Source organism: Scleropages formosus, chromosome 7, assembly GCF_900964775.1.
Source record: "Scleropages formosus chromosome 7, fSclFor1.1, whole genome shotgun sequence".
NCBI lineage: Eukaryota > Metazoa > Chordata > Actinopteri > Osteoglossiformes > Osteoglossidae > Scleropages > Scleropages formosus.
Window position 1 is genome coordinate 632550 of NC_041812.1, and position 17643 is coordinate 650192.

General features: G+C 55.4%; 1 protein-coding gene across 1 annotated transcript in view; it reads left to right on the plus strand.

The window, feature by feature from the left end:
* Window positions 1–4816: 4816 nt before the first annotated feature.
* Window positions 4817–17643, plus strand: part of LOC108934016 (potassium voltage-gated channel subfamily H member 2-like) — a 102407-nt gene continuing 89580 nt past the window's right edge. The window contains exons 1-2 of the mRNA XM_029253491.1: window positions 4817–5185; window positions 10625–10855. Of these exons, the coding sequence (XP_029109324.1) occupies window positions 5110–5185; window positions 10625–10855 (307 nt within the window). The 5' untranslated portion in view covers window positions 4817–5109. The remainder of the gene's footprint in view (window positions 5186–10624; window positions 10856–17643) is intronic.

The window sequence follows — 17643 nt, forward strand, 5'->3', positions numbered from 1 at the left end:
GGTTATTATAGTTATTTATGAGTGTTTTTTTTAGGAACTCAAAATGAGTCGGTGTCCATTTCTTAGGCTTTCATTGTGTTTAGATCTAGTTTTCTCTCAGAACCGGTGCAGGTGTCTGGAACCCAGGCACAGATGGGACCGCTGTGCGAATGTCAGGGCACCGTTACCCCAGAGGACCCTGCGTGGGACCAGGCTGATGCGGCGCACTCTGCCACCCCGCCCCACCCTGCCCTCAGCCCGGCTTCTCGTCCTTGGTGCCGTTGCGGAAGGGCACACGGCAGTGGGATGGGGCCTGAACTCGTTCGCAGGAAAGCGAGACGCCAGTCAGGGTGGAACACAGGGCAAACCCTGAGTCGTGGTGCAGAAATAGGGGACAGGGGTGGGAAGTGGGACTGGGACTGGAACAGGGACAGGGACTGAGATGGAACAGCGACAGGGACTGGGACGGGGACAGGGACAGGGACAGAGACTGGGACTGGAGCAGGGACAGGGACAGGGAATGGGACTGAGACTGGGACAGGAACAGGGACAGAGACAGGGACTGGGGCCCTTTGGGTAATGAATCTATTTTACTGAGCAATGCTATCGAGCTCTGCAGCTTTTTCCAGAACAAGTACATCATCCATCTATCCATCCATCCATCCATTTTCAGGGACTGCTTGTCCTCATGAGGGTCACGGCGGTCAGGAGCCTATCCCGGAATCAGTGGGCGCAAGGCAGCGCAGGGGGACACACTGAACATAAAGCTATGAAATTACAGACCTACTCACACAAATTCACACATTAAAATGATCACAATGACCTGTTCTGATCAAAAGCTTTATTGTTTCATATGTTTTCCTGACACTTTTCTCAAAGCAACTTGCAGCATGAAGCTACTTACGCTCACTCACTCATACATTTTCAGAACCACTTGTCTCATACAGGGTCGCGAGGAACCGGAGCCTACCCGGCAACACAGGGCATAAGGCCAGAAAGGGAAAGGGACACACCCAGCATGGGACGCCAGTCTGCCGCAAGGCACCCCAAGCGGGACTTGAACCCCAGACCCACCGGAAAGCAGGACTGCAGTCTAACCCACTGTACCATCGCACCCCCTACGCTCATATAAGCGCGTAGTTTTGCGGGAGCAGTTTAGGGTTAGTACCTCGCCTAAGTGTACTACTGCAGCCGGAGGTGGGATTAGAACTTTCGACCGTTGCAACCAAAGGCAGCAGCTCTAAGCAGCCGTCCCTCTTCTTAGTGTTTTTTCAGCCGATGCTGCTGCCCAAAGGAAACGCGAATGTGACGTTTGTACACGACGGTACTCACAGCTATTCATCCATTTATACAGCTGGGTGACTTTTACTAGAGCAATTCAGGGTAAGTACCTTGCTCAAGCCCACTGCTTAATGAGTCATAAATCGTGGCTGAGATTTCCAAAACCCACTGGTGCAAGAGCCATTAGGAAAATGAACGTGTCAGTGTGGTTTAATTAAATAGCAGGTAAATAATGTCAAATGAAAAGAAAACTGTCCACATGAAACTGATAAATGGTTTTTAAATATTTCTGTTGGCCACAGATTGGGGAAGTGGCTCTTCTCGTGGCGCTCGGAGCTTCTCTTGTGCGGTCGCAAGTTCCCTGATCCGAACCCCTCTCCTACCGCAGTGTCCTTGTCCTAAAATGTCAACTTTGTACGGGAAGCCACTTTCTAACGATTCACCCGTTTGTAGCGCTGGGTAGCTGTTCCCGGAGCACTTCTCACTTTTACTCCAGTTTACAGTTTAAGTTCATGACCGGCTCCACATACTTGACCGTGAGTCTTGCTTTCCATCTGAGTCGAGTCGAAGCTAAAGGACAGTCCTGCCGAGGACGACGAGCGACGTGGGGACGGCTGTGGACGAGTGGCGCTGTCCAGAGATCTGCGTTGAACTGCCGGGTTGGAAAAACACAAAAATCATCGTATTTTCAAGACGACGGGACGGCAGCCGTCAACCCGACAAGGGAAACGTCGCCTGCGCTGCTTCCTTCACTACGTCGTTATTATTGTCATTATTTTATTATTGTTTATTAAACAACATTATGTTATTATCAGAGTCCTTTCGCTTACACGGCACGAGTGTTTCGGCCGCCTGTGGAAAGACACGTGAAAGACGAAGGAGCTGTGATCTGTGGGTCCTTTCTTGGACACGGAGTCCATACCAGGGGCCCTTTCCTGAAGGCTTGACCCCCCGAGGTTTTGTCACTTTTGTTACCGTTTTCTCCCACAAACTCCCAGCGCTCCCTCCTCCCTCCTTTCTCCTCTTCCGCCTTGCTGTTCTTTGTACCCCGACCCTCTTTATCTTCTCCTTCCCGCGCTTCTCCTCTGCAGCCTCTCCTTAACTCTTCACCTTTTCCCACCGGAGCCCGGGGAGCGGAGAAAAGGTTGTCGCCGTAACAACAGCCGAACTTAGCGAGTGCAAACGCTTGACAAGAGAACTGTGCAGGTCCCCTGAGTGCTTCTTGGCGTGGAATCTAATTTATTTATTTAATATTGGAGTTACAGCTGCTCACTTCACTGCAGTTCTTGGTGGGAAAACAATTTGCCGCCGCAGCGTTTTCCTGTTTAGTAAAAATATTCTGGGCCATAAACACCATACCTGGACTGGGATGTGATTTATATTCTTTTCACACACACACTGACTGAAACCGCTTGTCCTGAGTGGGGTCACGATGAGCCAGAGCCTAACCTGGCAACACAGGGCGTATGGCCGGACGGGGAGGGGACACACCCCGGAGGGGACGCCAGTCCGTCGCAAGGCACCCCAAGTGCGACTCGAACCCCAGACCCAACAGAGAGCAGGCACAGGCCAAATCCACTGTGCCACTGCACCCCCTCTATTCTTTTCACGTGCTGGTAAAATTATTATTTTCTTGTGGTTTTTAATAATAGAATTTGGCAAAAATTCTTAGCCCACTGACTGCTGGGACATACAGTAAACACACACACACACTCTGAAACCACTTGTTCCAAGCAGGGTCGCAGTGAACCAGAGCCTAACCTGGCAGTACAGGGCACAGGGCTGGAGGGGGAGGGGACACACCCAGGACGGGACGCCAGTCTATCGCAAGGTCCCCCAAGCGGGACTCGAACCTCAGCCCCCCCGAAGAGCGCAGGACCCGGCCAAACCCGCTGCGCCACCGCGCCACCGCACGTACAGTAAATCATTGTGAAATTTCTAAAACTCACACTTGCCAAAGTTCTTAGAAACATTAGTCCGTGAATAGAGTTTCACTAAATAGCAGGTAAATGAAGCCGAATTAAGAAGAAACATGTTTGTCCAGGTGAAATCGAGAAAGACTCTTGGAACATTTCTGCCGCCCGTAGGTTGAGGGAGCCGATGGCAGAGCGATGGGGTAGGCTACTGCCTGGATGTCTGAAGATCTGGGTTCGATTCTCCTAGCTGCTGTAGTAGCCTTGATCTTACTTGACTTACCCTGACTTGATACAGTAAAAATACCCCGCTACATAAATGGGTAAAACATTGACTGCTTGTCTAACAGGGTAACACACCTTGGACCTTGGCTCATCATACTGTGCCAGTTCCTACAAATTCACCGGATTCTCCGTTCAGTTCTGCAAATTCAGTCAGAGGCCTGATGCTGCACAGTTTCACCATGAGACGGACTTGGATCTTTCCAGAGAAAACCTGGAGGGCGAGTCTGCGCTACTGAGCGGAGGGGGCGGCGCGGGGCCCAAGTGCGCCCCCTGGCGGCGGTCCGTGTGTCGGCAGGGTGAGCGTCGAAGGGCGGGAGGCGGAGGAGCCGAAGCAGAGCACAGTAGAGTACTGTACTGTACCTCAGCTGAGGGTAAAATAACAGCGATCCGCGTTTCTTGAAACTTCACATATTCGCGATAACTGGTCCGAAAAGTGAAAGTGCAGCGACTGTAAGACGAACACAGTGAAAGAGGGTGGGGGGGTAATAAAACATACAGTTGTCATTGGGCTGCTTTAAATGTATGTTATGTATGTTGTATGAACACGTGATGTGAACATTTTATTTTGCAGTAAACACGAGCTCAAGACGACTTGTATTAAAATAGAAACATTCTATTATTTTATAACGTACCAATAGTTTTTGTACAGCGAACACCTTCGTCCGGGTCGGGGGGCGGGGGGGGCAGTGTCACGTCATGCTGAACTTTGCGTCGTCGGATCTATTGACACTGCAGGGTACTCTTACTGTAGTACGAGCAGTCCACAGTACAGTGTTTACCCCAAGGCTGCTGGTTCCACTCTCACCTGCTGCTCTCTTGTACCCTAGAGCAGGGTACTTACCTAGATTACCGCAGTAAAATCTCCGGCTGTATGCAGGGGTGAATAATTGCAAGTCGCTTTGAGGAAAAGCGTCCGAGAAACGAATAAATGTATCTGTGTGATCTAAGAAATGTACCTCTGCAGCAGGAGCGGGCTTCGAACCCACGATCAGCTGTGAATGAAGGGAACGGGCCGCGACCTCAGTTCACCTCGACATCCGTCAGCGCGACGAGAGCTTAAAAAAGGGAAGTGCGATCAATGCAGTGCGATGGAGCCCAAATGATTGATTTCCGATTGATTATGGACAATTTATTGGCTGCTTTCTCAGCAGCGACTGAGTGAAGGGTGGAGCAGCTGAGGGGACCCCCCTCCCACTCCCACTGCCACTCCCACTCCCACTCCCACCCGCGCGGAGAGATGCTCCGTCCGGGACGGAGGAGGGAAACGCCATGACGACACCAGAACCGTCACACCTCCGCGTGCCCCACATTTCGCGCGTGCCGCGCGAGGGGCGGGTCGCGAGGCGGAATTTCTCCACTTTCCCTGCGTGACGTCAGAGGAGAAGAGGAGCGGCGCGTTCCGCTCGGGAAAGTGAAGAGAAAAGCGCCTCGATCCCGCAGCATCTCGCGCCGAGCGCGCGGCTCCTGTCTGTCCGTGGAAGTTTTTTTTTTTTTTTTTTTTAGATGCGTGTTTCGGTCGTGGATCGCGGTCCGCGCGAGGAAGGCGCGGCGCTCCTGCGGGTGACATCGCCGGTCGTGTCGGACACCTTTGCCCCGTAAGGTCTCCTCACATCCAACCCCCCCCTCCCGGGGGTGGCACAGAGGGGGCAGGATGCCGGTCCGACGGGGGCACGTGGCTCCGCAGAACACCTTCCTGGACACGATCATCCGCAAATTCGAGGGCCAGAGTGAGATCTCTTTATTCTCATCATCATCATCATCATCATCATCTCTGTGTTGTCGCCTCCTCTCATTGTCGTCATGTCTTTATTGTCATCTTCTCTTTATATCAATGTGTCATTTGATTTGCGCCGAACGTGCGTCGCTCATCCCCCCCCCCCCCCACCAGACCCCCTGCATGGCGCCCGTGGCTGTCGGTGCTGCGAACACACAGTCCGTCCGCGACTCGCTGTCTCTCCCTCTGTGTGTGTGTGTGTGTGTGTGTGTGTGTCTACGGGCACCGGAGCTCAAGCGGACACGCGGCACACGGTGAAAAAGTGTGTGACGCGCGAGACACACACACACACACACACACACACACACACACACACACACGTCGGCAGCGCTGCAGAACTTGTGGGACGCGACGGGGACGAGCGGAAGGAGCAGCTCGAGACCAAGTCCCGCTTTGTGTTCGGACACATGAACGAACGAACGAACGAACGTGTTGCGCTTGATGCGTCGGAAATCACGGCGCGGTGACCGGCTTCGCTCGAGCTCGTGCTCGTTTACTTTTACGCTCCGGCGTCAGTACAGTACAGTGCGAGGTGCCCGAATGGACAGTGTGTGTGTGTGTGTGAGTGTGTGTGTGTGTGTGAGCGAGCGAACAGCGCAGTGCACTCCAATACCTAGGCTGGGGGGTGAAGGGAGGTCGTCCACACCTGCAGCGGTTCACACACCTGTGTGGTGCTGCAGCTCCAGCGCTGGACACTGATTGATCCCTTTGCTCTGTTCTCCACAGGAGTGTCGACACTTTCCCCCAAGGCGACTTCCAGTGAACTCTGTGTAGTGTTACCAGCCCACGCACCTTATTCACCGCGGTGACTTACACTGCTGGATACACTACGTCACTCATCCATACAGTGGAAGACACACGCTCTCCCTGTCACTCACACACTACGGGGGAACCGGAACAGCATGTCTTTGGAGTATGGGAGGAAACCAGAGCACATGCAAACTCCACACAGACTGAGTGGGGATCAAACCCGCATCCTTCCGCACCACCCAGGCGCTGTGAGACAACAGCGCTACCCGCTGTGCCGCTGTGCCGTCACACACTTCGCTCCACTTTATGGCTCAGCAGAAATTTCCTCTTTTGTGACTTCATTCACTCATTCAATAACTGCTCATATTCAGTGTAACAACCAAAAAAAAACTGTCCATAACCCTCTGCTCGTAAAAACGATATCTGAGCATGTCCTTGGAGTGTGTACTTTAGCAGTGTAATGGGTAGCTGTGTGTGTGTGCGTGCGTGCGTGCGTGCGGAGCGTGTTTCGGTTCGGACCGACTGCACTGTAAAGTATTCTTCCAAAGTGTTTTCCAGCCCTTCATTGCCACTTTGTGCAAAGCCCTGCATGGTTTTCCTCCCCCCTCAGCCTCCCGCCTCCTGCACCTGCGATATATGAGCCGTTTCCTGTCTTCTGTCACTTGTTGGCATTTTGCTGCATTTCCCTTTAACAGTTTTTTCTTATTAACGTCACTGGTGTGGTGGAAAAGGCTTTGAGGCCGTTCGTTGAGATGCGGCACAAGAAAGGACTGAATGGGCCGAACGGGATTTTACTGCGTTTACACACGTTTCCCACCTGCACTCACCTCTGCTGCTTTAACAAACTCACTTTAATTCTGATGAGTTCATGAAAGAGGGTATGAACTCACGTTTCGTACGTGTTTACAGGTCGGGCTCTGAACCGGTACCTACGGGACGAGGCATTAAAGACAAATCTGACCTCCGGCTGTCGGTCTTTATAAAAGATTAAAGAAAGAAAGAAAGAAAGAAAAAAAATAATAACCCTAATCCTCAGCAAGAATTGTCCTCCCCCTTAAAGATGAATACTCTTTGTCTTCACAAGGCCGAAGCTCCGTTGTTCCTCATTGATTCTGATATGTTCCTTTGATGTGCTCACACTCGTTCCCGGATTAATAAGTCACGAGAGTATGGTGTGATGAAATTTTGATTTAGCGTGACCCTTTGAGGAAATAAATTGATTTAATTTGTGCAAATTCTTTGCGAAAGAATAATATAATCTCAGCCTTTACACACGCAAAGAAATATTCTTTTAACTAATTGAAGGTGGCAATTAAAACTGCACTTCCCAGCATTATAGAAATAATCACAGTGTGTCGCTTTGGATGGGATTGAAGTGAAAACAATCATCCTTTCCCAATAGACACACTTTTAAAATCCATTTAGATCGCCCGTTAATTTCCGCGCCTCCTCGGTTCCCCCGCCAACCTTCAAAATTAATTCGGCAGCTGGATTTGCGACAGTGGGTTGCGGGAACAATTCTGGGAAGCGTCCACCTGACGGCGTGTGGCCCCCCCGTCCCTCTGTAGATAAACGGTGCTCATCCATTCAAAGGGGCTCACCAGAAATCCCTTCCGCTGTGCCCTTAATCACGCTTTCTGGAACATGTACCCTCCAATTAAGGGAGCGTGAAGCATGAAGGAGGGTATTTTTCCCTTTCGACGAGGTATCGCCCTGGCAACTCGCGTCGCTCCGGGCTGCCGGTGACAGGGACGGAGGGCCGCCGCAGTTGGCCTCGGGAAACGTGACGTCGATCTTTATTTCAGCTCAACTGGAAAATGTTCCCTCTGCCTTCGTGGGGCACGTTTTTCCGAAAGGAGCCGCTGACTGATGCCGCAGTCCATAATTTGGCGATTGGACACAAATAAGTGAGATTCACACACAGCGAAAGCGGCTCTCTCCAACAGCCAGCGTTCGGTTAGTGAGCGTGCGTCTCCAGCGCACATCAGTGATCGCGAAAACGGTGCCGTGAGCGACAGATGCGGTCCTTTGCGCTCTTATTATGCCTTGTTACGCATTTTTCGTTGCGCTCCCGGTAAGCCTGGAAACGCCCAGTTCCCGTCACGCTGTCACACACACATATGGCATGCCGGCGAGCGCGGCTGCCGTCCCGTTGCCAAGAAGCGTCCTCCTCTCCGTGCCGTCGCCCTCCTCTCGCTCAGCGGGGGGTCCGTGCGCGACGCGTCGTCCGTTTGGTTCCCGTGTCGCGCTCCCGCCCCGATGCCCTTTCCGAGCTCTCCGGGCGAGACGCGTCTGCGCTCCACGAGCGCTGCAAGGCCGTGGCGAAGAGCTCCCGACGGGTCCAGGGCCCCGGCCAGGTTCCTCTCACATTGGGGGGGAGGGGGGGCTGTCCGATGTACCCGCTTTGGGCTTCAGCAGGAAATGGAAATCCTTGAGGATCCGCCTTGAGGTCTCAGTAAATACCGACAGCAAAACAGGAAAGTACGCGTCGCGCTCGCCCCCCCGCAGCACATCCACAAACACGTTGTGGCAAGCCTGCCCCCCGTGACACGTTCACCCACACGGAAGAGCCGTAGTAGGTCGGCGGTCCGAGGGAGATGAGCGGTGTCCGCGCTCAGCCGCTTACCGAGCCGTGAACTGCAGGCCCACAAGTTGTTCCCCCCTCAGTTCAGCTCATTTAAGGGTTATTTTTTCATGTATTAATGGCGATATTAAGTAGTGTTTTCTTCTTGCGAGGGCCATCGTGTCTTTCAATCACGTCTCCTTCCCCTGGAAGCCTCACTTGGGAGTCTCATTAAGGTGTCTTCTCCTCCGTCTCCTGGGGACACGGCAGGATGAAGCGCTCCCGTCCAAACAGGAGCGAATAACGACACGTCCCGGACAAATTGCTGCCGCTGCCACTCGGTGTGTCTGTGTGCTGCCGCCACCAGTTCGCCTGTCACACGCTAACTTTACTCTGTCCTTCTAAGGAAGGACCCGGAGAAGTCCTGCAGCCCACCTCCAGAATACCGCCGATACGCCTCGAACGGCCGGCGCTCTACGGGCAGCTGCCTTCCTATCCCGTCCACGTGCCGTTCTCGCGATTAACGCGAGCGGCGCGGCACCACGCGCTGGCTGTGTTTCCAGGAATGGCTCGAACCCTGTGCCGTGCAAGTAGAATGTAGGATATGAGGTCAGTTTCGTGAGGTGAACTGCTAAAATAAAGTGTGTCAGCGGCGATGGGTCCCCGAGGAAACTCGTCCCTCCCAGCCGAAGCGGCGCATTTAACACGGGGCCGGTCATCCGTCGGCTTATCGAAGCAAGACGGTGACTAAGAGAAATCAGCGCGTTTCTAAAAGTGGCTCCAGCTGTGTGTGCGGCAGCACGAGCCAATAAGACCGCGCCTATGAATGTTTGCGGGTTATTTATAGCTTTTGCTAATTAAAAGTGACATCAATTATCGAGGGGGGCCGGAGGATCCGAAGGCGAGCGGCGGCACCGCGTTGCAGAGCGCGTGCGAGATGAGGATGCCGAAGATGTTGGGATCCCCCCCCCCCCCCCCCCCGAGAGGGATCGCGATCGATAGAGTCAATACGTGAGTTCGGGGGGCATCTGTAGGAGACGTGCAGTTAGAAGCCAGGAAGAGTTTCTGCTCCTCGTGAACAGCTTAGTCCTCCAAGTAATAGTGCTGCAGAAATGGAAACGAACGCAGAGACTTGCTGTGTTTCATATGAATGCAGAGGAGAGAGAGAGAGAGAGAGAGAGAGAGAGAGAGACGGGAACGCTGTGCTTCACGGCCACTCGTATCTCCAAGAACGCTTCGCCTACGTTCAGCACTCCGGCACATATGCAAACACTGACCGAGCAAATTCTCACTTTCGGAAGTTTTTCAAAGTTGGAACAGCTCTGCAACCAGGTCTTCCTCCCTCCGTAGCGTCTCCTCCAGAGCACCGGTTCGGCCTCTTCTGTGTTCCGCAGGAGAAACCAAGGCCGGAGAAAATAACGGCACATTTTGCACCGTGACGGAAACGTTGCCGTCTCATCTTACCGTATTGAGGACGTACGCGAGATCCCGGAGCTCATTGCAGTCACGTGAGATCCTTCGCAGGAATCAACACGGATTCTTAGGAAACCGTTGGGCGACGTGAGGCTCCCTGCAACGTGCTTCTCCGGGCGACGCGTTCGCGTACATCGTAAGGGTTTTCCCCCGTGTAACAGCTCGCACGTATCTCCTTCGGGGCGCGGCGCACATCCGCAGTGGGGCACTTGGGGAACTCGGGGTCCCGACTCAAGGGGAGGCTCGTCGCTGCTCGTTGAAGGTTCTCCTGAAGGTTCGCCTTCCATTCACGGACTCGGTCTGGACCGATGGGGTCGTGAAGATGCGTTCAGTAGGTGCTCACATCATCTTTGTTTGCTCTGGTTATCTCCGCTGTCATGGCCCGTTGCAGAGCGCAGGGGAACGCGACCATTTATTGCAGCTTTTGGCAATTCGTCTCGGACGCCACCGCTGCTCAAGAGACGCTTTTATTCCGCGCTTGAGGCAACGAGCGCGCTTGTCAGAGTCGCACGGGGCGGTGCAAGACTCTGGTACCGGCAGGGCCGCAAGCGAGCGAGGAATCCAGAGGCGACAGCGAGTGACGCTACCGTGTCCCTGTCCCCACAGATCGCAAGTTCATCATCGCCAACGCCCGCCTCGAGAACTGCGCCATCATCTTCTGCAACGACGGCTTCTGCTCCATGTGCGGCTACACGCGCGCCGAGGTCATGCAGAAGCCCTGCACCTGCAACTTCCTCTACGGGCCGCACACCAAGAAGCTGGCCGTGGTGCAGATGGCCCAGGCGCTGCTGGGCTCCGAGGAGAGGAAAGTGGAGATCGCCCTCTACAGGAAAGATGGTAGGAAGCCGTCCAGATGCGCCAGGGCCGTGAGGTTGGGAGGCACCCGGACACGGGAGTCCTGTGCTGTTCTGTCATGTAGAACATAGCGCTGAAGGGTCTCTCTGCTCGGAGCGAAACCGTGTGCAGTGCATGTGCTTTCCTCACGTCACTCGATAACAAGCAGCCCTGCAAATTTCTAGATTTCCGATGGAGCTCTTGACACGCTGATGACCTCGCTTTGCAATTTCACCTGATATCGTCGGTACCAGAATGCTGATTTGAAGAGCGCTGGATGTCGAGGCGAGATTAAGGGATTTGCTCTGCATCGGGGGTGGGGGTGGGGGGGTTGCGTCGCGCGTCGGTCACGAAGTTTGCTCTCGGTGCATGTAAAGCAGACTTTCCGCCACGAAGATCTGCTCTCTTTGAGCCATCAGCCAATCAGAGTTTCCGCTGTTTATACTGAGCGACGTGTGTGTGTGTCGCGTCCCACGTATACATGGCGTCCTCGCGGGATGGGCCTTAAAGAGACACGTGCAGGAGCTTGCTGGATGACTTGGGCCCGGTGGCTGCGGGCACCGGGGAGAGTCCGGTGATCCCCGCCGGACCCCAGACTGAGACCCCGGTGTCAACATGGGCGGGGGCCGTCGAACCCGTCGGCGTGCTGTGCGGCGGGCGGGAGGGAGCCGCGCGTTGGGACACGGCCGACGGCTCGTTGCCTTGGTTGCTGCAGAAACATTGCCTCGGCCTCAAGGACGTGGGCTGCGCTTGCTCCGAGACACAGTGCTGGGTGAGGACGCTGCTTTCCTAGAGCCCCGTGTTTACACTGCTGGGAGCGTGAGGCTCGCCGGCGCCCTGCCTTCCCATCGGGTGTGACGTATACACACACACACACACAGAGTCAGACACACAGACAGACAGAGCGCAGGAGAGCCATGGTCAACATGGGCTGTCCCACCTTGCCTTCCTATGAACCCCCTTGTCCCGTCTTTCTTCCGCCATTGCGCTGTGAGCGTCATCCTTGGAGATGATTTACAAGCTCACCCCCTACCTGCAGCTGCCGCTTCCGATCCGGGCAGCGTTCCATTAATCATTGTGAGATGTAAACTTCTTGCTGTTGTCAGGGTGGCTCTGCCATCTCCCTGCTGCTCCCCCTCCGAGTGTGAAAAAATCGCTCCGAGGACAGGCTCTGGGTTCAGATGTCCCGTGGACCGGCGATCCATCCTGAGCAGGTTTGTGGCGAGTGGGACGTTTGGCTCAAAAATACTATCCCCCTCTCCCCCCGCTGGACGTCGGGAAGTATGGTCTTTGGGGTATCACTGTGTACCTGCAGTAAGAGCGAGGGGGGAGGGGGCGCTGTCACGGAGCGGGGGCGTACCTCTCGGGTATCGACGCGCAGCCACTGCAAGAGCAGGTAACTGTAAGTGGATTCAGGTCAAGAATGAGGCCCTGAGGCTGGACAGTTCCTGCTCTGCTCTCCTCGTGAACTCGCAGGAAGATACCATCTGCTCCCGCAGCTCGGAACAAGGTGCGCACCTCGGCTGAGTCATTTCGCACTTGACACCCCCTCACCGGTGCATCGCTGGACCTCCTGTCTCTTTGCCTCACGCTTCTGGTGCGTTTACAGCATATATGCTTTTGAAAGGCCTGTTCCATAATTAATTCACCCAGACGTGTGTTCAGTCATTATTTATGTTGCCTGGTGCAATATGGTTTCCTTCAGAAATGAGATGGAGCAAATGATTGGACTCAAGGACTTTGCTTCCGGGGGGCACAGTGGTGCAGTGGGTTTGACTGGGTCCCGTTCTACGGTGGGTCTGGGGTTCGACTCCCGCTTGGGGTGCCTTGCGATGGACCGGTGTCCCGTCCTGGGTGCGTCCCCTCCCCTTCCAGCCGTACGCCCTGTGTTGCCGGGTTAGGCTCTGACTCCCTGCTACCCCGGATGGGATAAGCGGTTCAGACTGTGTGTGTGTGTGTGTGTGTGTGTGTGTGTGTGTGTGTGTGAGACTTGGCTTCCACTTTGACTCCAGAACAAGAAAAGGCAACAGAGTGTGAACAATCCACACAGCAGTGCTGCTATTCTCAGTGTCCTGTACCTTGTTTCCAAGTGTCCCTGCTCTGGATATTCATTCATTCATTGTCAGTAACAGTATGTGTGATGCAGGGTCATGACAGTCTGGATCCTACCCCAGATGCACAAGGCATGAAGAAGGGAACAGCATGAGACAGTCGCTCAAACCACAGCACACGGGTGGCAGATAGAACACAGTCTGGACAGGACCCTGGTCATCTGTCTCACACACACACACACACACACGCACACTACAAGCTATAGTTCAGAGAGACAAATTGACATGAAGCACACGTCTTTGGTCTGTGGGAGGAAACCTGAGCACCCGGAGGAGACGCATGTGAGACACACAGCTCTGCCAAGACTGAGTGGTATTAGAATGAGCCACCGAAGCAGCACGATGCCCCTCTGACGTGAGCGGCATCCGAAGGCGCGATGATATCGGCCACCTTGGTGGGAAGAGCCGAGAATTTGCCGCTTCGCACATCTTCGGCTCCCGGCTCTTGGAGCCGCGGTCAAACGGCATCGAGTCCTTCGGCAGATCGCTGAGGCTGAGCTGCAGCGCAATGATCATCCGCGAGCTTCTTTGCTGCCGGGAAGCGAGGCGACGCGCTCCAACCCGCCGCTGGCGCTACGGCCCACCTGCTCACCGCAGCACGCAGCCGCCACGCGGAACAGGCGGAGAAGGATGGGGCGAGAGGCAAGTTTCCGAACAAGGCTGTCTTTGGTCCTGTTTGTGCTCTTTCTTCTCTCCTCTGGACGACGTTCAAATAATGGATTTCGGGAAAGCAGCGCTCTCATTATGATGCCTCATTAATTGCTCAATGTGCTGAGATCGCCGGAGTGCTCATGGGAGACAATGCTGCAAGTTCAAGGCTTGACAGAAAGAAAATAATAGGGGAGCGAGCGAAGATACGGAGAAAAGTGTGTGTTTCTGTGTGTGTGGAGGAGCTGAGCCGCGGTGCACCGAACACGCTGTGTTTTATGGAACGTGAGAAAACGCTCGGACCGTAATTTCAGCCGCGCGCCGGAGACGCCCGACGTTATGCGGAGCGTAACTAGTTTACCGCGTTCCGTTTGCAGACGGTGCGACGTTTTGAGCTGAGACGGAAGCCGAACGTAACGGGCCTCCCCTCCACACAGCGCTCAGTGTGTGTGTGTGTGTGTGTGTGTGTGTGTGTGTGTGTGTGTGCGTGCGTGCACGCGCACATGTGAGACTGGGAGAAAAAACCACTGACATAGCCCGACACCGCACCGTGGCGAGTGCTCTAACGGTGCCACCAGGGCTCAGTGGGTGGTGTCCGGCTGCACATGAGTCACCACCTACGTGCCACGACGCCCCGCCGGGGTGCCCCTCTGAGGAACAGCCCTAGGACTCGTCGCGTGTCGGGTCAAGGTCTTTCGGGGGACGCTACCCTGGAAGTGCGGACGGGCCTCGGCCGAGCGTCAGTGACTCAGGCTCGGGGAGAACGTCCTTCCAGCGCTGGTGCGTCGCTCGCCCTCTGCACTCGCTCACGTGCACACACACACACACACACACACACACACACACACACACACACACACACACACTGCTGAAGTTTCCCTGGCCCTTAGAAAATGCCATGTGCACTGACCAATGCCGTTGGTTTGGTTACGGCGTGGGGACGGCCGGTACTGTAGTGGTTAGAGCCTCTACCTTTGGGCCCGAAGGTTGCAGCGTCGAATCTCAGCTCCCACTGTAGTAGCCTTAAGCAAGGTACCTACCCTAAATGGCTCGAGTAAAAAAATTACTCAGCTGTATAAGTGAATAAGTAGTTCTAAGCTGCGTTGTGAAAAGCATCAGCTAAATGTAAACCGAATTGTTTAAAATAGGTTGTGCCCATGATCTGCAAACGGAGCCGTGTGGCGATGGACCTTTCCAGCCAAAAGCATCGTGCCGCCTCAGCCCTCCCCCCCCGGCCCCAACCGAGCCTCCTGCAGCAGATCGTATTTTTAAACTCCTTGTGGCACCTTCTACTCACGAAAAGCTCGGAATGCGCGGGGCCCTCGGGGGCAATTGGGAGGCCCGGGGGCTCCGAGGAGCGAAGACGGCGCACCGCAGAACCCCCGCCGTCTCGTCGGCTGCTCCATAAATGGCCCCATCGGCAACAAAGGTCCAGCACAGAGCCAGCTGTAATGTACCGCTATCGATTAACGGTCACGGTTCTTCTCAAGCGCTCCAGGAAGACAGACAGACAGACAGACAGACTCGTGTTTTTGCTGCAGAAACATCGAAGGTACTTTAGGTGCGAGGCGTGGGCTACGACGATGCGGAGAGCTGCGAGGACGCTGTTACTCAGGAATGCGACTCTCGACTTACTACCTTTCTGCGCACGTATCGAACACGATATTTCGCGAGATTTCCCACCGATGTGCTTTTTACGGCGTCTGAGGCTGCGGCCGAAGGTTTCCTCCCCAGCTGGTGAAATTCCGGCGCGAACGACGGCGAAAGCAGGGGCTCGAGGACCGACGGCTCACGTCGAGCGGCCGGGAGACGCGCCAAGCGGTGCGATGCTAATGAGAAGTGATGGGGAGGACCGTACCAATCAGAGCCCCTTCCTCATAAATATGGTCCATGGCCACGTTTAAGGTCACCATCCGTCAAACGGGCCGTGTTCATGGAGCCTCTTTACGCCCATTATGTTGCATTATTTATTGGCTCGGCAGCATTTTCTATCGACTGGGACCTACGCCGAGGGTCACGCCGCAGCGCCCGTTTTCGCTTCTGCAGCCCAGCATTTACTGGAGCGACTGGGGTTAATACCCCGTCTGGGCTGTGCCCCCCCCAACCCCCCTTCGCTGACCTGTGCTACTTGAGCATCTTTCAGTGAAGCTGAGTGGATTAGATGGCTTTGATGGGTAGAAGGCACTTGGAGAAGGGGGTGCGGGGTGAGGGGTGTGGGGGCTGGTCTCACGGGGGCCGCAGGGGCTGAGGGTGTCTTGGTGAAGGTTCCCCCACTGCTCCATCTTGCTGTCCAAACTTTTGAAACATCAGACGGATGGAGTGACAAGCGGTCTCACTGCACCCACACACTCTCTACGGGGGGTCCCTCGAAGCTGGGGGGCAGAGACTGAGATGGAAAAAGCAGTACAAGTCCCTGCTAAAAGCAATACACAATATAATGAAGTCTGTCTCGCTGTCCCACTGTCCCACTGTCCCACTGTCTCACTGTCTCACTGTCTCACTGTGACACTGCGAAACGGGTTGCTGTTACTTTGGTGCACTGCAGCTGGGCCCAGCTGCTCGGACCTCGTGCACCGCACTACAGTCCTACTTGAGGGTTCTGCGAGGTCAAGGAAGCTGCTTTTCTCCAAGGACGCCGAGCAGCGTCTCGACCAGTGTGAAATTTCAGCAGCTGTAACCCTCCACCCAGCTCTTTCGTTCCTGGCGCGACCCGGTGTCCCTGGAGCCGCTCAGGCGCCGTTCGGTGCAGGACCTCCTCACTAGGAGCCGCGGCGTCCAGCAGTCGCCCTAGAAGGTCTCGCCTTTCATGACAACGACTGGGGACGTAGAGGGGTGGAGTTGAGCCGGCATCCCCCAGGTGGACAGTCGGACCCTGCCCTGGTACCCGCAGCTCTGTGGGACGCGTGGGCCCTGCTGGAGTTGCACCCGTGTCACACTGGGCCTGTGCCTGCGTCTCTCTGCTTTGCCCAGTGTTAGTGTGAGGGGCTGAGCTGGGGGGGAGGGGGGGGAGGGGGGGCGAACAGCATGCAGAAGATGGAGCTCAGAAGGGCTTTAGGTTCTCTGAGGATTCAGATTCTGAGAGTCAGTGAGTGAGTTAGTGAAGGAGGGTGTGTGCGAGTGAGGGCTGCACAGATACACAGATTGGGGAGGTTCTTTGTGTGTGTGTGTGTGTGTGTGTGTGTGTGTGTGCGCGTGTGTGTTGTGTGCGTACTCTCACGGAGCAGAGAGAAGTGGGGTCCTGCAGCTCTGCTCTCTGTCACCGAAACCCAACGTGACGGCGCCCATCTCTTCTAGAGACGTTCCGCACACCACGCAGAACAGACCAGGGACCACTGACAGGGGAGTGGGGGGGCGAGCTGCGGGGAGGTGTGCGGTGAGGGGGGTGGGCTCGGGTCTGGAGGACATGGTCGGAACTACGTGTACAAATGTGTGTCGGGGACCCCGGCAGGGGTGGTTTGTGGGACGGCACCCGCTAGGAGGGAGTGCGGCGTCAATGGGAAGTGTGTTGTGTGTACGCGGTGCGTGTCTTTTCAAAGAAGCACGTTAGCGGAGAGCATCGTGTCACACAGTAACGTGCGTTTCCATGATAACCGTTCTCAAGTGCTGCCATCGCCATGGAAATGGCTGTAGGAGAAGCAAACACCTGAGCCCCTGCGGATGGTTCTGCCGCGGCACCGGGGTCCCGGCCCTCGGGGGCAGCGTGACCGGGGCCCTGTGAATGAGAAAGCCCGGCCGGGTTCGAGTCCCACACGCCGCCCGTGATCCCGCGCCTCTGAAGGCAAGCCCAGCGAAGAGCCCCGTGCGGCCGAGCCCCGCGCCTGGGGGCGGAGCTACGGGGACTTCGTCACGGAGCCGTTCCGGGCGAAGGAGAAACTCACGGCAGGGCCGACATCGTATCGCGGCCAGGCAGCCTGATGAGCGCCGCCGGCGAGACGCGGGTTCGAGAGCTGAGCTGCGCCGGGGCCCCGATTCGGTCACGGGACCGAGGGAATGACGGATGGCGAGAAAGCGGTGCCACGTTCCACGGCCGAG